The sequence below is a fragment of the Haplochromis burtoni genome, unplaced genomic scaffold (assembly GCF_018398535.1).
Source record: "Haplochromis burtoni strain Fernald_Lab_line unplaced genomic scaffold, NCSU_Asbu1 Contig_110, whole genome shotgun sequence".
NCBI classification, from domain to species: domain Eukaryota; kingdom Metazoa; phylum Chordata; class Actinopteri; order Cichliformes; family Cichlidae; genus Haplochromis; species Haplochromis burtoni.
Window position 1 is genome coordinate 1,318,660 of NW_024582471.1, and position 22,257 is coordinate 1,340,916.

Consider the following 22,257-nt stretch of genomic DNA (forward strand, 5'->3'; position numbering starts at 1 on the left):
TCCCCTCGCACGGTTTATTTCTCCGAATTCAGCGTTTTTGCTTCACAACTAAAGCGAGCAGTTTACTTTGTGCACTAACATGGACTCGAGTCAACCAGCGCCACCTCTGGCCAAGTGCCACAGCCTACAGCCAGATCAACTTGTGACACACATCTGCAGCACGTTTGAATTCGTGTCATGCACAGTGTTGGGACTAACGCGTTATTAAGTAACGCGTTACAGTAACTACGTTATTATTGTGGTAACGAGCACGGTAACTAGTTATTATGCCAAAATCAGGAACGCGTTACTCGTTACTGGGATTTAGATAGGCTCGTTATTCGTTACTTCGTGTGGTGGCTATCGCGGAGCTTCCACAGATTCAGTAACATTAGCAAGTGGTGGAGGCCAGCAGGTGGATGAAGGAAAAGGGGAGGCAAGAGGAGAGACCCGAAGCGGCCGCCCGTCCGAGTGTCAGGTGAACTGAACTTCAGGTAAGAAGTTATGACCTGCAGTCTCTCTGGGTCAGATATAAACCAAGTTTAGTTGGAGTTTATTTTCGTTATGTTGACTTTTTCGTACTGCGTGCTAGCTAGCATGACGGGGTTTCTATACAGCTGGGTGGGTGCTATGTTACTGATGTTGAACTTTATTTTGTTCATACGGTTAATTATTAGAGTTGCCAACCGTCCTAAAAAACGGAATCGTCTCGTATTCAGAGAAAATATTACGCGTTTCGTATTGAGGTGAAAAGGAACAGTTTGTCCCGGACTTCAGCTACAATGAAAAAGACACAAAGCTGGAGTTATTCTGTGTCTTTGCTGCACAGCTGCCTCTTCTTCTCTCATTCTCTCCCCCTCCCTCTCCTGTTGCTACTTTAATCATGAAACTGATCAATGATCAGCTGATCGGCTTTTCCCTCTTGTTTATTTATCGTCCGCTTTGCGCCAGAAAGAGGAAACCACCGGATGTCACGTTAAACAACAGCAGCACGTTTGATCAGCTGTTGTTAGAATTTATTTAATATTACTTTCTAGTATCAGCTGATGTTTGCTGGAGCCACAGCTGTAAAGCTGGATATGTGGTGGTTTTGTCCCAGTCCAGCCCTGTATGCAGCTCATCTGCAGTCTGGTGTTGCCTACATCTTCCTATTCGGAAGGCAGAATTTCTGAGTTCTGAGTACAATCAAAAGCACCACGACTGCAGTTTTTGTGTTGGATGTAAAAAGCGCACATGACGCTGTAACGTAGGCTAGAATCATTTCGTGAGAAATGCAAGAAGTACATCTGCAGAAAGCACACAGTTACATTCTGTCCATCATGTGGACAAAATAGAAAATGTTGAGCATTGAAAAACTGAGAACGTTGGGCAAGTTCAAAAGAAATGTGTTTGTAAGAACGAAAAACCAAATTGTTCCTAAAATAGTTATGGAAAGTCTAACTGTTGTATGTCTGTGTTCTACATGTTTATCTAATGGAAAATAAAGTTGCTATTGTTTTATTGCAGTTTTTGGATAATTCTGAGTGGATTTACACAGTACGGATCTAAATGACCCGCAACAAAATCAATGTCAATTGTTTGTTCTTCAACATAATACAAGGGTTAATTTCCAAAACTTGCTTATGATCTTCAATTTGTAGCAGATCCACTATCACACAGCAGCTGGAGCAGTCTCCAATGGAGGTCAGTCCACTGCTGCCACCTGTGGCCAAGTACCATAGCCTACTACTAGATTAACTTGTGACACATCTGCACCTGCTGCTATGATCACATTGAGTAGAGGCTGAGTGGCTGCACTTACCCCTGGTACATCCAAATCTACCCACAAACATGTTGAAAGATGCAATGCCAGCAATGTGGATTGTCAACACTAAAAACAATCAGTAAGCAAAGACAACAGGGATCATTTTTTCTGTTTATTTAGCACCCACAACATTTGTAGTCGCCTTCTGCACAGGGGAAGTCCACACACACTGTGTGGTACCACTTTCCACAGAAGGTGCATTCAATCTGCAAGATTGAATGAGATTGTCAGGGTCATTGTCTGACTGTTTATTACTAATCACCTGCTGTACATTCACAGTAACTGCCATCTCCTTACAAATGTTTATTAGATTAACCACACTTATACAGACTGTATATAACAACCAACTCTAAAATGTTTGTTCGCAGAGAAAAGACACAGACAGACTACGCTAACGACATGTGATGTTACAACACTAGTGAAATATTAGTGTCATTTCATTCATTTCAAAGGTTTATTTGCATGACGCACAAACAGACACAATTGAAAGGTACAAATGTGCATGACACGAATTCAAACGTGGTGCAGATGTGTGTCACAGGTTGATCTGGCTGTAGGCTGTGGCACTTGGCCAGAGGTGGCGCTGGTTGACTCGACTCCATGTTAGTGCACAAAGTAAACTGCTCGCTTTAGTTGTGAAGCAAAAACGCTGAATTCGGAGAAATAAACCGTGCGAGGGGAACGATAACGACGACAAGAGTCTCCCGATCGTTTACTCTTGCTGTCCTGTGAACAACATCGGCGTGGTGTTACTTGTTTGCTGTTTTCGCGATCGCGTCACGCATGAGGATATCACCAGGTAAACTCGCCACATTTTTAAACATTTTGTTGTTCAACAGCATCAAGACTGACGGAGTGTGTTTGAGATAACCTCACAAGTGTCACAGGTGACACATTTGGCGTTTTTTTGCTGGTTTGTCGGTAGCAGCTCCTGAAACGCAAGTCTGCCACACATCTGTTCGACCAACGCCAGTTGATCTAAACGCCAGTAGTTTAGATCAAACGCCAGACCCCCCTCCGACAGCCAAACCCATCTGTTCTCTGATTGGATTGTTACATTTGTGATTGACATGACATTGACCAATCAGATGAAAGGAAGAAAAATAGGGTCAAAATCCGTACTTGTAACTTGCAGGGTTTTTTTTCTAAGTCCACACACAAATCTTTTTTACACATACAAATCTTTTTTACGCACACACAAATTCTTTTTACACATACAAATCTTTTTTACGCACACACAAATCTTTTTTACAAGTACAAAATATTTATGACCACATTTTGAGCCCATACCTCGCATGCACAGGAACAGAGCCAAAGAGAAAAAGAGCGAGGGACAACAACGTCACATTAGAAAGGTATAGTAGATTCAGAAATCATGCAGGCCCATATGACAGAGAATGTGCATCTTCTTTTTGTTTTAATATTTTAATTTATATTTAATTGTGTTGTGGTTTGCAGTGTTTTGTGTTGTTTCACGTTAAATTTGTTTAAAAGGAAAAAGCTGAAAATTTAAATAGTTAAAAGTTTAAAATGTAAATAGTTGTTTTTTGTATTATATGATTTATTTATTACATTTTATGTGGAGTGAATAAATAAAAGTATATTTACGGTGGCCCCTACAGACAAAACACGTACAAACTCCAAAACACGTAAAAACTCAGAAGCACGTACAAAAGACAACAGAAGTGCTCCAGGATGCTAGGGCGCAGTGTTGAGCTTTTGTTACCTAGTTTCTACACAACCCAGGAAGTATCAACAACCGGATTTGGTGTGTGGTAGTAACAGGTAAATGAACTTTTTTAATTATTTGAATAAATATGAGTGTTTGTCTATAAATACACAAACAATACACATATGCTTTCAATTGTGTAATTTAAGTGATCTGGGTAGCTCTGTTTTGGAAGTTCAGTTAACGCTAGAAATGTGTTTTGGAGTTTGTACGTGCTTTTTGGAGTTTGTATATGCTTTAGCGTTTGTACGTGCTTTGTCTCTAGGGGCCATATATAAACATATATAATAAAACTACTTTTTTTACATTAGTAATTCCTTTTCTGCATAATTTTATATTATTGTTAATAATAAATTAATTAAAGCAACAAAACAACCTGAAGAGCCGGTTCGGAGCCGAAAGAGCCGGCTCTTTTTAGTGAGCCGAGCCGAAAGAGCCGGATCTCTAAAAAGAGCCGGAAATCCCATCACTACTAGCGCCCCTGTGGGTAGCTTCAACAATAGCAGCTATCATTACACCACTCACTGTGTTTAAAGACTGATAGATGCAGCTTACATCAGCACATACATGAAAATCTAACCGAGAGAACACAAACAGATTGGCGACCTTTGACGAATGTATGAAATAATAACAAGGAAACATAATTTTTAAAAATGAATTTATTTTTGGTTTGTAAACAACATCAACAGTGTTTAATCTGTGAAGGCACTGTTGGGTGCTGAAGACTCCGCAGGCTTGGGTCACTGATGGTCTTGGTCACTCAGGCCTGTGAATCCAGTTCCTGAAGAACTCCGTCACCATCCTCTGCAGGAATATCGCAGCAAGCTTCTCTCTGTCACCATAAAGTATCACAGCCAGTCCGTCAGTCTGGTGGTAGATGAGATGGAAACGAAACCAGGAACACACACGCAGGACAAAGAGCAAAATGGCATCTTCACCGTGTCCGTCCATTGCAGCTTCAAGTCTGTTAGAGGGAAGAACAGATCATAAGTCACAGTCACTGATAGCTAAAGATGCGTTCAAGAAAACACTATGCTTATTCTTCTTTATGTCCACATATTCTTACCTTTCCCCTGTCTGTCCCTGAGTCTTTTCTTTTCACTCATCACTCACCCTCACGTGTTTTTTTCCATTGCCTAATTATTTATACCACTGAACAGTCCACTCAGAAACAGTAAGATTCCATGAAAATTGATAAGAAGCCTAACATCCCAGACGGACTTTTATATGTGCATAGAATAATGACCATTATATGATCATAATAATGCTAGCTGTTGGAAAGGCTGTCAGCTGTGTGGGGGGGGCCCCCTTGTGGCGAGAGAGCACAGTTGCACTATTGAGCACATGTTCCAGTGATCAGAGTTGGAGCTAGCACATAGCAAGAGCCACCTGGCAGACTGACTCTTAGTAGTGATGTGCGATACCACTGATTTCCTTTCCGATCCGATACCAAGTAATATTCAGGGTGGTATCGACGATACTGATCCGATACCGATACTTTGTACAAAAACGTATTTTATTTATTGTATCTCAAATTATAGCATCATAATGATTACAGGACATCAGATTACTTGTTCTTATCACTTAATAATGCAGAGTTCATCATATAGAAATAAAAAAAACTGAAGTTGTGCGCTATTTGAACACCTTGCCTGCCTGCAGCACTAAAGGACTCCGTGAGAGACGTCTGTCTCGCCCTAGCAGCACCTGTCCCTGTCCTCCTCTTCAGTTCGCCTCAACATACGCTCGTCATATTCTGTGATATGATTTACTCTGAGGTGTTTGACAAGGTTAGTGATGTTGCCACAACCATACATGCCAACCCTCCCGATTTTTCCGGGAGAATCCCACCTTTCTCCAGATTTTCCACCCGGACAACAAAATTGAAAAACCATATCGCAGAATTCATAGCGCGGCCCAGCCAATTCCAGTTTCCAACAATGACGGCAGCTACTTAGTTTTAATATTACTCTTATTTCTCTTTCTGGGTCGCAAAAAAACTTTTAACATATTTTCAGGTGAGAATGTAGCTGTGTAAACTTCAAATATCTGAGCCGACCGACACATCGTCTTCAAACCCCCGCGGTCTTTCACTACTCGGGTTAAACATGATATATAAGTCACTTTGATAACTTAAAAATGTTATTGTTTGGCTTTTTCAGTGTTTTATTTGTTCGTGAGTAAATCGGTTTGGCTGAGATTAAAGTTATTAGATTAGATTAAATTAAATTTAACTTTATTAATCCCTCGGGAGGGTTCCTCCGGGGTTTTCACACAGCTGAATAAACGTCAAACAGAAAATGATTAAACAGAAGTGTGAGACGGTCGAGAGTTTACGCCCGGTTAGATAGCAAGGAGCAGACGGCAGTTTCACTCCACCGAGGGAGCTCGTGACGTACTACCCGGCTTTCTTTAGACCGAAGGCCGGGTCCTCAGGTGGAAGCAGCCTCTGAATTTGGACACCCCCGCTGTTTCCGGGCCGGCCAATAATAACGGTGACATTTAACGTATTTTATCCGATAAATAAACACTGTAAAATATATTTATCCCCCCAAACAGCCCTTTTGAATGTCTCCCTAATTCTGAGGTCTCAAGGTTGGCAATCTCTCCATCAACAAACAAATACAGCTCAGGCGCTGAGATGATAGGACAAGAAATAGCACAATAATAATAATTAATAGGGAAAGACAAAAGAAAGAAAACATTAAAATTTGAAACTACCAGTATCCATAATGAATTAAATGTCATGAATATGTAATAAACAGGGAAATTGCAGTGCCATGGTACATGTTTATACAACGTGAGCTTTCTCAAGGTGAGTACAAAACCGAGTCCAGGATTTTGAGAAAACATTTGCCGCAGGTGTTTGCAGGTATCGAACTTTTTCCAGCTGAATGACTGATAACATGTCATTGAGCCAGACACTGAAGGAGGGAGGAGCAGCGGACTTCCATTCCTTTAGAATAAGTCTTTTCACAATCATCATTCCGAGGTCGATTGGCACCCGCACAGTCGCAGGGATAGTTCTGGAACGTACACAGCCAAAAACTGCAATTTCTGGATTGGGTGAGATGGAAATCCCTTAAGCTTTAGAGTACCAATCAAATATTTTGGACCAAAAATTGGTCAATGAGGGGCAATGCCAGAAAGTGTGAGCCAATGTGCTCTCTGATGTTTTACATCTGTCACATATGGGGGAAGTTGAAGGATAAATTTTGTGTAGTCGAACCTTGGAATAATGTAGCCGATGGACAATTTTAAATTGTATTAATTGATGTCTACTGTTAACAGAGCAGGAATGAATTTTTGATAGGCATTTGTCCCACATTGATTCTGATATTTCTATGCCCAATTCCTCCCTCCAAGCATCTCTTATCCTCGAAATCTGCACTTCAATGCTGTCATCAAACAAATGTACAATTGTAGAAATCAAATGTTTGGAGTAAGGAGGGCTCAGGAACACCTTAAAAAGATTATGTTCATGTGGAACATCTTGGTAATTCTTCATATTGGATTGCATAAAATGCCTGACTTGTAGGTAACGGTAAAAATGTGAATGCGGTAAATCGAATTTTTGCTTAAGCTGATTAAATGATGCAAATTTTTCATCAATATAAAGATCTTTGAATTTGATTAAGCCCTTCTCCTTCCAAACATAGTAGGATTTATCATCCCAGGGAGGCAAAAAGGCATGGTTATCACATATTGGTGCCTGCACAGAGGAGTTTGGCAGTTCAAAAAAGCCTCTAACTTGGTTTAAAATCCGCACAGATTGTTTCGGAACAAACCCCAGTTTCTTAAGACTCTCAGCCCTTCCTACTTTTGAGAAAAGCAGGGCCTCTAGAGAGGAGCCCCTTACAATGCCAGCCTCCATTTTAACCCAAAGGGGGATGTTGAAATGACCAAGATCTGAGGATGTCTGTTGCCAGAAGGTCAAGGCTCTTAGATTTGCAGCCCAGTAATAATGTTTAAATATTGGTAAACTCAGACCTCCCTCCGATTTGGATTTTTGTAGATGTAGTTTTGAAATCCTAGGATTCTTGTTGTTCCATATGTAAGAAGTAATAATTGAGTCCAACTCCTTAAAGAAAGAGGAAGTGAGATAAATAGGAAGATTTTGGCAAAGATACAGAAATCTAGGAAGAGAGACCATTTTTATGGAATTTATACGACCGACCATAGATAGGGGAAGAATTTTCCATGACTCGATGTTATGCTTTAATGTTGATAAGAATTCAACAAAGTTCAAGCTTAAAAAATTAATTTGGGATCTTTAGGAACAGTTAATCTAAGGTATGTGAGATGGTCGTTAACTATTTTGAATGGAACATTACAAAGAAAACTCTGCGAACCGGTTTTAGATAAAGGCATAAGTTCACTTTTAACCCAGTTAATTGTATATCCTGAAATTTTGCCAAATGAGGTGACCAGATTAAGAAGGGATGGTACAGATTCTTCTGCATTACGCAGGTATAATAGTACGTCGTCTGCGTACAAACTAATAACAGTTTCAACCCCTCTGACCAAGAGTCCTTGTATTATTGGGTGTGCTCTTATCTTAATCGCAAGGGGCTCTAATGCCAGAGCAAATAGAGCAGGGGACAGCCCTGCTGAACAGAGCGCTGCAAAGGAAATGGCGCCAACCTCTCTCCATTTGTGAGAACTGAACAGATTGGATTTGCGTATACTAATTTTACCCAAGATATAAATATTTCACCAAACCTAAACTTCCGTAATGACTCGAACATATAAAACCACTCAACCTGATCAAAGGCTTTGTGTGCACCAAGAGCTAAAATTGCTGCTCCTCACGAACTACCATGGTCAGAATAGATGGTGTTGAGAAGACGTCTAACATTGAAAAAAGAAAGTCTGCCAGGGATAAATCCCGTTTGATCGGAGTGAATAATGGAGGTCAAGTACTTGTTCAGTCTAGTTACTAAAATTTTGGTTATCACCTTTCGATCAAAATTTTGAAGAGCAATTGGCCTGAAGTTAGCAGGATCTGAGTCATCTCTGCCTTTCTTCAAGATTAATGATGTTTATTTATTAAACACAACATTTACCTCACACTTCTCAGCTTTGCCTTTCTGTCACACTAAGACACACCAAGGAGAATGATTATTAATTATATATAATTAATAATTATATAATTATATATAATTTTTTACTTTTCCTTAGCGTACAACACTGTAAACCCAAAGAAGTTGGCAGCTCAACTCTATACAGTGATCTTTGTTCCTACAAGTGTAAGGCATACACCAAGTTTTGACCTGCCAGTATCTTTGCTTTGGTCAGAACAAGAACCTATGTTGCTCATCAAGGTGGGTAAAGTAGCCACATTTGGTTTCTAGTAATTAGACATTTTTGAAAGAGACGTAAATGAGAATTCTGATTTTCAAAAGACTGGCGTGCAGCAACATATTCCTCTCAAAAAAATTCAGCCACTTCTCTACATGGTCATATCACTAAAAGTTAACTTCTCTTTGCTTTTACCAGCTCATGTCACTTACCCAACAATTACTCCTTGTCTTTTTCATCAGTTCTGAAATCTTCGCTAACGACATGAAACTAAATTTCAAAGACTTTGTCATAATCTCTGTATATAATAGAATATTGTATCAAAAGAAAAAGAAAAAACAACCTCAGAACAACACACTGAGTAAATCCTAAAAACTTTGCAGTCTGTCTCAGCTACCGCAATGAACTCAGCTAACTTAGTGAAGTGGCTGTGTTAGCTTATTAGCTGCTAGCTTATTAACTGTCAGCTATCTATCAGGGGACCCAGCATTTTCAGTTTATATTATATTTTTGATTTCTTATGTTATATTAAAATAATGTAAAGTTCTTGTTTTATTATTTAGTTAGAGTTTAGTTGGTTTTTATTCTAGTTTATGTTCATCCATGTCTCTGTGTTTATGAGTCTTTTTCTGTCTTTGGTGTAAGTCTGTCTTGTCTTGTCCTCTATGTTGTACTTTTAACTATGTCAGTACTTTTCATCTCTCTTTTGCTCCCCTGTCTGTCATGTGTTTCATGTTAGTTAATTTATTTAAGTACTTTGAGTGCCTTTTTTTCTAGGTGCAGAAATTTCTATCTGCAGTCCAGATCTTTCACAAGCTGAAAACATTTGGTGCATCAAACAAAAAATGAGGGGAAAAAAAGATCCAGGACTGTTTTTTCAGGTTAAAAAGTTTATTTGTTTTCTGGGTTCTTTTGTAAATAAAATATTGACACAGAAACGCAACTTGTTGGTATTTCTAATATCTGTCTGAAATTCATAGCTGTATTCTGCCCACAGTCAAAGCATCCATTGTCTCTTTCAGGTTCATTCGGCCATTCAAATCACTGAATTCATGTGTTCCAATCATTTCAGTGGCCACAGTTGTATAAAAATCAATCACATAGGCATGAAGACTGCCGCTACAAACATTTGTGAAAGAATGGGTCGCTCCGAGGAGTTCACTACTAAATATTCTACAGTCAGTGGTTAGTGGTATTAAAACAAAGTGGAAACGATTGGGAACGACAGCAGCTCAGCCACAAAATGGTCACGCATAGTGGACAGAGATCAACAACTTTCTTCAGAGCCCATCGCTACATACTGCTCTAGAGTGCAGTGAAGGTGTGTTTCTTGAAGTAACAAATCACACTCAGACTGGCAATCTGATGACCAAGTCTGGGTTTCGTGATTGCCAGAAGAACGGTACTTTTCTGATTATACTGTGTCGAGTGTTAAGTTTGGTGTAGAGGGATTATAGTGCAGGGTTGTTCCTCAGGAGCTGGGCTCAGCACCTTAGTTCCAGTGAGAGGAAGTCTTGATGCTTCAACATCCCAAGACATTTTGGAGAATTTCATGTTCCCAACTTTGTGGGTTTGGGGATGGCCCCTTCCTGTTCCAACATGACTGCAAACCAGTGCAGTCATGCTCATCCATATATTTATATCCATAAATACATGGATGAGCGAGTTTGGTGTGGTGAAGAACTAAACTGGCCTGCACAGAGTCCTGAGCTTAACACAATAGAGCACCTTTGGGATGAATTAGAGCGGTGAGTGGGATGTTACTCAAGTTTATCTCCTTGTGAAGGCAGACGAGCAAATACTTTTGGCAATATAGTGTATAGGTGATCTCCAAACTGATGTTATTGGTATAATAACTGGTTTATTGGTAACAAATAAACTGCCAATATTGTCCGTTCATATTTATATTTGTCTCCCGCATTTCATGTCTACTGACTATTAAATACAAGTACCCAAAATAATTTCAGAGAGCTCATCTTTTAATCATTTTATTTGAATACACAGTTCATTACTGCTGGTGTGTGCCTTAATTACAAATGACTCTTAATAATCTCTCAATTACCATTTCTTTTTATATGTAGAAACTATGTGATTAATATATGTTTAAAAAAAATCTGTAGTCTTCCCTGATCTGGTTACAGCTGGGACTGCTGAACAGACTTTAGTCAGAGACTACATGTACACAAATCCTCTCAGCGGTAAAACAGTAAGACAGCAGCCTCAGTCATCTCTCTGGAGGTGCTCCAGCCTTGCATCCCACCCAGTCTGTCGTAGTCAAATGATGGGAAGTCCCCACACTGCTCAGGGTGGAAATATCCTCCTCCTCCTATACAGTACTGCAAACACACACACACACAAATATTGTCAGTACACTGGATATACTTTGATACAAGGTACCGTCCCTACACGCTGCATTGGTGGCTGCCCACTGCTTCACTGGGTGATTAGATGAAACTTTATTAATCCCTCGGGTGGGTTCCTCTGATAAATTCAGTAATTTCCCTATGAGGACTAACACATACAGCATTATTATTAAGCATTTATACCATTTGTTGTGATTACTCATTGCCTGCAGATGTGAGATGACTGATTACTCACATGTTCAGTGTTGTAACCAACAGTTGGCTTGACACCAGAGCAGATAGCCATGGCGGCACGTTCATTGTTTATTGCTCTGAATGTGATGAAGCCTGGTTCAAATTCGTCTTTCAAACAAGAAACATAAAAATATCATTAACTTTGGGATGCAATCTACACTTAAAAACATTTTACTTAACCTTTTATTAGTATAGATGATAATCCATGTGTATCCTATTCATCAATAATGGTATACACACACACACACACACACACACACACACACATAGATAGATAGATGGAGTTTTTATCTTCTTACTTCTTGAATTGGGTCCATACAACATTCTGGTGGACTCCTTATCCCCGTGGTCGTATACGATGGGAATAGCTGGCCCTCTCTCACCGCATGACCCAACATTGTATCTCACTGGATATTGCTGAAAAGATGAGACAGTCTTATTATGTGTAGATCTGCATGTTTGTTTGTGTAGTTAACAACATTTTTAACCACTGTTTTATTTTATACTAAAAAAGTGTCAGCTCTAACTGGTTAGAAATGGCTCAGGGCTGGAGTTATTTACATATCTGTAAATAGTTTCTGACTGAAAAGCAAACAAATGTAATGCTTTTGAAAATACAGTTTAAAAATCAACATGTGTGGCTGTGTGAATATGACTTTCCTGCTTCTGTGGAACAGCTACAGGCAAAACGAGAAGACCACAGAGACAACAAAAAAAGTGTCCAAAGGGAGTGAAGTAGTGCAGCCAGATATCTTCTTACCATTTATTTAAATGTAACACTTTTAATTTAATTGAACAGGACATTTTGACAGAAAGACGTCATAAGTGCAATATTCTTTCTTTGTGTGAGTCTTCAAGTGTTACAGAAAGAGAAAGAAATGCAAACAAAAACACTTATTTTTCAGTTTCCTTTTCCCATGCACAGACCACCCAAAGAAAGAGATCAATGGCAACAGTCATTTGTACAAAGTATCACCCATGCAGTAGTACCACCTTGTTAATGACAGACACTAGCTGCCAGGTAATTGATACCTAGCAGTTTGTGACCTTTTACCCTGGTTATAAGTTCGGTTTTTGGACAACTAAATTACCTTGAAGAGCTGAAAGAGATTTCCTCCATACAGTCTGAGGAAGCGGTTTTCAGTGTGGTAGCGGAGGACGGCTGCAGCTTCCTGGTTCCAGTGCTCCAGCGGCAACTTGTTGGGAATGTGCCACACAGACATGTCCTCAGCTGTTATATCATAGTAACCTGGATTCTGTGTGACGGGTACACATTACTGCTGTGACTTTAAATAAGAACTTTTCCACACTTATGCAATACTTATTTTGCAACAAATAGGTACATTTTCTCATTTCAATCAACCTTTGAAATCATGAAAGAGAACTTACTTTAAAAGTAAGTTTTGAAAAAGTAAAAGACAATTCCTAAATACAGAGACTCATAACAGAGACAGTAAAACAGGCAGTAATAGCAAGATGGGACAGAGAGAGGAACAGACATGGAAAATGAGAAAAAAGAAATCAAAGCAGAAATTCTAGGACTCAACAAGGGCTCTAAACTCTTTATTATGTTCTACCTATTTACCCTCAGGTACAGCTAGTTGCAGGTAATTGTAGCTAGCTAGCTTTAGATAGTAGAGTACAGTAACGGTGCACAAATCAAAGGTAAGTTTTACTGACTCTTTATCTTCTTTACATCTAGTTTCTGGTAAATCCAGTAGAAACAGAACTAAATGGATGTATTTTATTATCTTACTATGCCTTTTTATATGTAATGCTGATGTGAAATATTATTACAATCAGTTAAATGCAGTGGAATAAAATATGAGTTAAAAACAAGTAGAAAGTAATAAATGGAATTACTTAACCAACCTCAAAATAAAGTAAAGTAGTGTTAATGTCTCTTTCCACCACTGGTGACTTGTTATTTTACCTTAAAGTCATCAGCAGTGGCGCTCTCTACTGTTCCAAAGGTGTTTCTGTTGGACCAGTTCCCGTCTCCATCTGGCAGGTCAGCATTGTTGCCCTGCTGGCTGGACCAGCGATCACCCACAGTGCACCTTCCATAAACGCTGTTCTCATGGACGCTCGCCACCAGCGTCCATCCGCCTCCAGCTGTGGTCATGTCACAGTAAGTCTGGTACAGCATGCCATTACCTGTTGTCAGGTAGTATACTCCATCTGGAAATGTTATAGCATTAAGAAAACATAATTCAGTCTTAAGAGGACATAAATGCCTTGGACTGTTATGTTACATTTATGAATCTTGTCCTTACCTTCTCGTTCATCATATCTGTCCCTGAGGTCTTTACAGCTCCTTGCAACACGAATGGATCTGTTCCTCACTTTCTCCAAGTGCTCAAAATTTGTCCTGGTAAAGTTCTGCATCCTCTCAGCATACTCTCTTGTTTCTGTGATATTTACTAAAAATTTAAGCAAGTTTAAAAAAATTACATTTTGACAGCAGGAAGGGAAAGTACACAAAGTGCATGGCTATAAGCACATATATGTGTTGTATCAGGCTGTAAGGCTAATAGACATAGTTCACACATTTTTGAATTACCTATTTGTGAAGAAGGAACCTCTGCAAAGGACACATGTTCCAATGACAGCAGACCCACAAAAAGCAAAAATATGTTGTGTAACATCTCTGAGAGGGAAGAAAAACAACACAATTTAAACAATCAAACTGCTCAATGTTCTCTCACACCTTTCCGAATATGAGTATGCATGTGTGTGTTTTTACTTTAGCTGTGTTTCTTCTTGAAGGAGCTGTCTTGGTAATAATGAAGCTGTTTTCTGGTACTGAAAAATAAGTGATTTGTAAAATATTTCCATATCTCCCTTTTTCTCCTATATATTCCAGGTTTTTGATCAAGAAAAACAAACAACTCAAATCACTACAAAACAGGTATGAATCTTATCTGTAGACAAACACAGCACTGATGTGTCTGTCAGCAAGATTTCACAATAAAATGCTGACCTGAACTTTGTCATAAATGTGTGAGAGGAGTAAGGACAGAAAGAGAACCTATTACATTTTTGTGCAGATTTGGATTAATTTAAAAATGAAAGTGAGGATAAGCAGTTATAAACTGCTTATCAATACTCTGTATAAATAAAAATATTTTCAAGATTTTAAAAACTAGTACACCCGAAGTTTTAAACCAAAAAAAAATTGCCGTTTGTATCCCTACCATGTAGATCCTGTCCCGGGTCGAAATAAGGAAGTTGGAATAAGGCTTTTATTCACGTAACAGAAGAATATATAGAGCTGTTACACCTGTCATGTGACATTAAGAGCAAAGTTTAAATTCATAAGTGGGTCAAGTTATTGTTTAGCAGTTCATAAATTGTTCATAAATCATCTCTGCAGTCATTAAATTCCATTTTACTGATACTGGATGTTGTACTGACCTCGACTGTCCTGAAATGTTAAAGTCATTGACTGTGGAAAAATTCCTGTTGTTTCACTTTTCCATTTTGTTTAATTATAATAAAATGATTTGTAATCCTCCTAAAGTCCACATTTAAGTGTTTATCCTTAGCTCAAACTCTTTAACATAAATTAGTGGGTGTAATATCTGACATCAGCCACTAGATGCCGACGTTCTCGTGCCTGTATCAGGTTCATTTTCTGACCAGGACAGACAAAAACTCTGCTGCTTCCCTCCGGGTGCGTCTCATCGTGGTCTATTCTTAGAGGTTAGAGGGACACTGTGAGAGTGGGCTGGAAGGTTTTCTGACACCTCGCACTAATAATTCAACTGCCTCACACAACAGAACGAATGAAAACTGGCAGGAAAGATGCACCGACACAGCTGCACCGGCCACTTGTGGCCGTCTGTTGGAACCGTTTCTTCTTATTAATAAAGCATTGTGTGTCCTCTTCTTGCACTTCCCCAATTGTTTTCTCTCCCCCTCCAAGTGTTTTTTTCAACCCTGGAGCTATTTCTGGCTCTTGTCCCATGTACAAATGTAAATCAAAACTGTTACATAAACGCATGTCTGAATTATTTATTTTTAAACGGACACTGGCATTGGCAAAGGTTATTTTTCTTTTAGTTTCTCTGAATGATTGTTTAATCAAAGTAATTTTAAACCTTAGTAAGCCTGCGATGTTTCATTTTAACTAAAAATGTTGTTTTACAACAATAAGATTTAGTTCTGGTTCTGCATTCATTTTTTTTTATTCTGTATCTATTTTCAGTGCAGATCAAATTCTGGCATACACACAGCTTTGACTCGGTTTAGTTGAATACTCCAGACTATCTCTACCTTTACTTTTTTTAACTTTCTTTTTTTTATCTGGCTTAATTCTCTCGTGTTCTTTGACTTGAATGCATGCTCTTGTATAAGAGTTGTGTAGATGTAATTATAAACCAGGACAAAATCTAAATTTTTAAAAATGTGTTCTCTATAAATCTATAATAATGCTGAAAGCAGGGACTTCTCTCCCCCCAAAGACTTTTAGGATTATTGCAGCAAACAGTGTGAGAACTTTATGATCTGATTTCCCAAAGGACCAAAGGAGGATTATAAGGTCTGTCAGATAGAGAGACTTTACAAACCACAGTGGAGAAGAGAGAGAGGTGTGCAGGAAAGTCCACGTATCCTACACATAACTGCACATTCTCATCCAAAAAAAATTTAAGTTGGTGGGGTTTTTCTGGAAGCAACAGTTCAATCAGATTATGGTGGTTTTTAAAATAATTCAGAGATTTCCATATTATATCCCACAATTCTAAATAGATAGGAATGCTCAAAAACTAATGTGATTATGCACTGATTCACATCAGTGAGTCAGATTAAGCTACAGTTAGGGTGATGTTTCTGGCACCAATGGCTATCATTCAGCCTTGGTAGTAATCTGCCTTTGGTATGATGCACCTATTCACTTACACTGACATTACTTTAAACCTCTTAATTAGAAAACAGGTATCAAATGTTCATTCAACACCTGAAATCAGCTCCAGATTTTTTGTGAAATAACAAGGAAGCAGACCTCATGTGCTCATGAAACTACTTGTCAGTCAAAAGTTGTGTGCATAAAAATGGCTGTAATTGCTTAACAGTAAATCCAATACGTTTGTTAAAGTCTGAATTAAAGCAGAAATTCCACATTTCAGTCATACAACTATTGTGTGATTTATAATGCTCTGTGCAGAGTGTGCAGGGGTACAAAAGCTTTGCACTTTGTACTTCAATCAAATTCTGTATGTTATTTTATTTTTTGCCTAATGTTGAAACAACTGATATGATCTCTGGATTCCTTAAAGTGCCTTAAAACCCTCCCTAAAAGCCCATTTTTATCAGACTGGCAGGCCTTGTGGAAGCCATCAGCTTGTGAACATGGCCTAACCCTCCATGTGGTTTAAAGATTCCAAAGAGAAACTGTAAGCCGACTGAATTTTCTTGATTGGAAAAGACAAATAAAATCCATCAAAGCTTGTCTGGGTCTAAATCCAATCCATAGGAGAATGAGGAGAATGAACATCCGCAGGAAACAAAGATTAGAGTGGGACCTCTCTCATCATCGTTGTGTAGGATAAGAGTAGATTTAGCCTTCCACTCACAAACCATATACAAAAAAATGGTTTGTGATTACATATACATATTCACCAGTCACTTCATTGGGTACATCTGTACAGCCTAAATCATTTAGGCCTGTAGACAGGATCAAGATGACCTGCTGATGTTCAAACGGAGCCTCAGAAGGGGGAAAACGGTAATGTAAGTGACTTTGAACATGGCGCGGTTCTTGCTGCCTGGTCTGAGTGTTTCAGAAACTGATGATTTGCTGAGATTTTTTTTTCTTTTTTGCACAAACGTCTCTACAGTTTACAGGGAATGTTTAGAAGAAGGCAAAATAGCCAGTTGCTCTGTTGATGTCAGAATGGCCAGGCTTCTTCCAGCGGATAACACGCCATGTCACAAATCAAAAGCTCAAATAATCTCACACTGGTTTCTTGAACATGAAAATGAGTTTACTGTGCTCAAACGACCTCAACAGTCACCAGATCTAAATCCAATAGAGCACCTTTGGGATGTGGGGGAACAGGACATTTGCATCACGGCTGTGTAGCTGACAAATTTGCAGCAGCTGTGTGATGTCATCATGTCAACATGGACCAAAACCTCTGAGGAATGTTTTCCAGCACCGTGTTAAATCTGCACCATGAAGAATTAAAGTCACTCTGAAAAACAAAAGATGCCCCAACCTGGCACTAGCAAGGTGAACCTAATAAAGTGGCTAGTGAGAGTATATGTTCTGCTATGCATACAAGAAATCCACTAAATGACAGAGTGAAGTGGAAAATGTTTGTTTACAGGAATTCAAATTCTGCTTTTTCTGTCCTGTTCTTTTTTGAAATATTTGGTCAAAGCTTTCTAATAACTAATTTAAGACCTAAACATTTATTCAACTTCTCAGACTTAGTAGAAATTCCTGTTTTCGAATTCATGAAATAGAAATTAACAGTGAATTAACATTTGGAAAATGCCTCACTTTTTCTATTTGCTGCAGATTTTACATTTACTTCCCTTCACTTAAAAATTCTACAAAAAAAAAGATAATTGGCCATAGATTTATTATTACAAGGGAGGGTTATCATGACAAACCATGTTCCTTAGAAAGCTCAGTGCAGGAATTACCTTTATTAGAGGAGTTCTCCCTCCTCAAGTGCACACATCGATTAACACCTCCCTCAGAATATCTCTGCTGCAGGGGCTCTTTTAACTCTCACACTATCAAGGTAGGCAGATGTGGCCCATAAAAACCTTCCCCCGGCGATCTACCTTGGGAGACACATTAATGCAATGAGCTTCTTTTGAGTAAGAATGAAATGAGGACAGTCATTAGTCAGTTAATATTAATAGATATAATCACTTCATCATGAACGGCACTCCAGTCAGACCTTTAAAGACTTTTCTCACTCCCCGTGCAACATCTGCACATTTTAAAACATTTATTTGACCTTTGTTTTATTAATCCTCTTTGGTGTGGGGAATATTCTTGTGCACGGTGCAGCTGAATGTCCCATGAAGGTTGCAAGAGCATTACAGAGCGAATATTATAATTAGAAGCATACCATAATGTCTTTTGCAACTCTTACAATGCACAGACACAAACACGGTATAACTGTTGCCTTGAGATTATATTATGGTTCTCCATATGTTTTCAGTACAACTGGGAGCTATGACTAACAATTATTTGCTGCTGTTAATTAAAGGAAGAATTTAACATACTGGGAAGGACAGGTTTCAGTTTATAGTTGGATGACAAAAATTCAGTTGCAGCTGAAAAATGAATCCATTATAAGAAGCGTGTCAGACTGATGCTGGCTATTGGAGAGAGAGAATCTGCATAAATCCACATATTAAATGAGCTGCTTTGATACACAGCCTGTTATAAAGAAAAGCAGTTTTGGCTTGTATAGCAAATATTACCCTTCATAATAAGAGTATGGAAAGGGTTGAATTTTTATACCTAAAGTAAAATGTTATAACTGAGTCATTCCTCTGAGATGAACTATGCCTTCTGCTCAGCTGTCTTCAATTTGCATCAAAGTTTTATGATAGAAAATTTGAGTGTTTATATGAATGCTGTGATATTGTAGCTTCATATATCATACACATAATTATCTCATAACCTTTTAAAGATAAGAGTCTGAAATGTTCAGTGCTCTTTTTTATCATCAAAATGAATCAGAATCTGTAATTTGGGATTAATACATTTCTGAGTATTAGCTAATTAAAATATGAAAAAAAAATTCAATCAGTGTTGGAAAGTCCCATTATTGAGCACTCACTAAGACTTTACATTGGGAATATATATACATACATATACATATGGTATGTTGTTGAATTACACAATTTACACATTACACATTACTGCAAAAAAAAAAAAAAAGCATGTAGAACACATTTTACCAGGAAATTCTGAGTCACAAAAATTAAAATCATATTTACATTCAACTTTTATCCTGGAGCAAGTATGATCACAAAAAAAGTTGTAGCACAAAAACAGAGATATCAGTAGATTGTCCTGTACAAACAGAACAAGGTGTTTCCAGATGGTAGTATGATTATAAATCGGAAGATAACTTAGTAAAATATGTGGACAATTTTATTTTTTAATTTTCAAGGCCTGGATCACTCCAATCTCAAATCATCAAATTTTTCGAATAAATCTTCACATTGCAAAAATAACTACTGACAATTTATGAATAGTATATATTTATATTTCACAATAATGCTAAAATAATAAGTATATATGCATGTATATTCGCAATGTAAAGTCTTAGCGAGGGCTCAATAATGGGACTGAAAGCAGTCCCATAATATATATATATATATATATATATATATATATATATATATATATATATATATATATATATATATATATATATATATACTATATATATATATATATATATATATAATATATAATATATATATATATATATATATATAATACCTATATACAATACACTTACTATATATATATATATATATATATATATGATATATATATAATATATATATATATATATAATATATATATATATAGGCCCCGGCAGACCCAGGACACGCTGGAGAGATTATATCTCTCGGCTGGCCTGGGAACGCCTTGGTATTCCCCCGGACAAGCTGGAGGAGGTGGCTGGGGAGAGGGAGGTCTGGACCTCTTTGCTTAGGCTGCTACCCCCGCGACCCACGCTCGGATAAGCGGATGAAGATGGTGGAATGGATTGATGGTTTTTCTAAGGTTTTATGGACTGATGAAATGAGAGTGAGTCTTGATGGGCAGTGATGGGCCCGTGGCTGGATTGGTAAAGGGCAGAGAGCTCCAGTCCGACTCAGACGCCAGCAAGGTGGAGGTGGAGTACTGGTTTGGGCTGGTATCATCAAAGATGAGCTTGTGGGGCCTTTTCGGGTTGAGGATGGAGTCAAGCTCAACTCCCAGTCCTACTGCCAGTTTCTGGAAGACACCTTCTTCAAGCAGTGGTACAGGAAGAAGTCTGCATCCTTCAAGAAAAACATGATTTTCATGCAGGACAATGCTCCATCACACGCGTCCAAGTACTCCACAGCGTGGCTGGCAAGAAAGGGTATAAAAGAAGAAAAACTAATGACATGGCCTACCTTGTTCACCTGATCTGAACCCCATTGAGAACCTGTGGTCCATCATCAAATGTGAGATTTACAAGGAGGGAAAACAGTACACCTCTCTGAACAGTGTCTGGGAGGCTGTGGTTGCTGCTGCACGCAATGTTGATGGTGAACAGATCAAAACACTGACAGAATCCATGGATGGCAGGCTTTTGAGTGTCCTTGCAAAGAAAGGTGGCTATATTGGTCGCTGATTTGTTTTTGTTTTGTTTTTGAATGTCAGAAATGTATATTTGTGAATGTGGAGATGTTATATTGGTTTCACTGGTAAAAATAAATAATTGAAATGGGTATATATTTGTTTTTTGTTAAGTTGCCTAATAATTATGCACAGTAATAGTCACCTGCACACACAGATATCCCCCTAAAATAGCTAAAACTAAAAACAAACTAAAAACTACTTCCAAAAACATTCAGCTTTGATATTAATGAGTTTTTTGGGTTCATTGAGAACATGGTTGTTGTTCAATAATAAAATTATTCCTCAAAAATACAACTTGCCTAATAATTCTGCACTCCCTGTATCTTGAAAAATATATTTGATGTATTAAGCTAAAATGTAACTTCACTCATAATATGTGTTCAAACTTTGGACCATAAAGGTTTTTATAACTCACCTGTTTGGATTTTAACGTTTAAAGTTTGGACTGTAACCACATTGACTGAAAGCTGTGCTGACAGAGGAAGGTGTTGCAGTCACCATCTACTAGACTAATTCTTGTCATTCAACCATGTTACTCATGTTAATGCCTCTTGGAACATTTATGATGGTTTTATTTGGAAAAACTAGGTGCTATGCTATGAGGTACAGCCTATTCAGGAAGGGCTTCTTTGGTTTGAGAAACAGCTAATATATTGATGTCAGGAAAAAAAAATAACATGAGTTTAATAGAGCTTTTCACAACTCTATTCAAAAGAAAAGGAAGTTCCATTTTTTTAGATTAGCAGTAGGGCTAAAGAAGTCCCAGGTTTCACAAGTGCTGGAAACATTCCTCTGAGATTTTTGTCCATGTTGGCATGATAGCATCACACTGTTGCAGCAAATTTGTTAGTTGCACATGCATGATGTCAACCTCCTGTTCCAACACATCCCAAATGCGCTGTTGGATTGGAATCTGCGGAGGCTATTTCAGTACAGTGAACTCACCGTCATGTTCAAGAAACCAATTTAATATTAATTAAGCTTTGTGACATAAACGATTATCCTGATATACGATGCATCAACAAGGATGGATCCAGACTTTGTAGCCTCAGTTTCCTGTTCTTACCTGATAGGAGTGGTACCACGCGTGGTCTTCTGCTTGGGCTTCAAAATATGACATACTGTGCCAGAGATTTTCTTCCACATACCTTAATTGGAACAATTAGTTATTTAATATTCTCCTGCCTTCCTATCAGTTCGAAGCAGTCTAGCCATTTTCCTCTGACTGCTGATATCAATATCAATTTTCACCCAGAGACCTGCTGCTCACTGGACATTCAGCCCGTTTTCTGTAAATCCTAAACCATTTCATGTTTAAAGTCATTTAAATTGACTTTCTTGCCCATTCTTATGCTCAGTTTGAACTTCAGCAGGTAATCCTGACCAGTTGCTCCAGTGTGATTGGCTGATTAGATATTTGTATTAACAAGCAGTTCCAAAAGTATACCTAATCAAGTAGCCAGTGAGT

At 38.3% G+C, this 22,257-nt stretch overlaps 1 protein-coding gene and 1 long non-coding RNA gene across 2 annotated transcripts in view; both read right to left on the bottom strand.

Annotated features, from left to right (window-relative positions):
• LOC121814964 overlaps positions 1-2,743 on the bottom strand; it is a 3,287-nt gene extending 544 nt beyond the window's left edge. Inside the window, exon 1 of the long non-coding RNA XR_006054690.1 lies at positions 2,655-2,743. This is a non-coding gene — a long non-coding RNA (uncharacterized LOC121814964). The remainder of the gene's footprint in view (positions 1-2,654) is intronic.
• An 8,262-nt stretch (positions 2,744-11,005) lies between these two features.
• On the bottom strand, positions 11,006-14,634 carry LOC102305077 (intelectin). The gene is made up of 9 exons (XM_042223422.1): positions 14,608-14,634; positions 14,157-14,215; positions 13,974-14,060; positions 13,687-13,833; positions 13,344-13,591; positions 12,502-12,666; positions 11,710-11,827; positions 11,412-11,518; positions 11,006-11,149 (listed from the first exon to the last, which is right to left on the bottom strand). The coding sequence occupies exons 3-9, from the start codon at positions 14,056-14,058 to the stop codon at positions 11,006-11,008; spliced, it is 1,014 nt and encodes a 337-aa protein (XP_042079356.1). The 5' UTR covers positions 14,059-14,060; positions 14,157-14,215; positions 14,608-14,634.
• Positions 14,635-22,257: the final 7,623 nt, after the last annotated feature.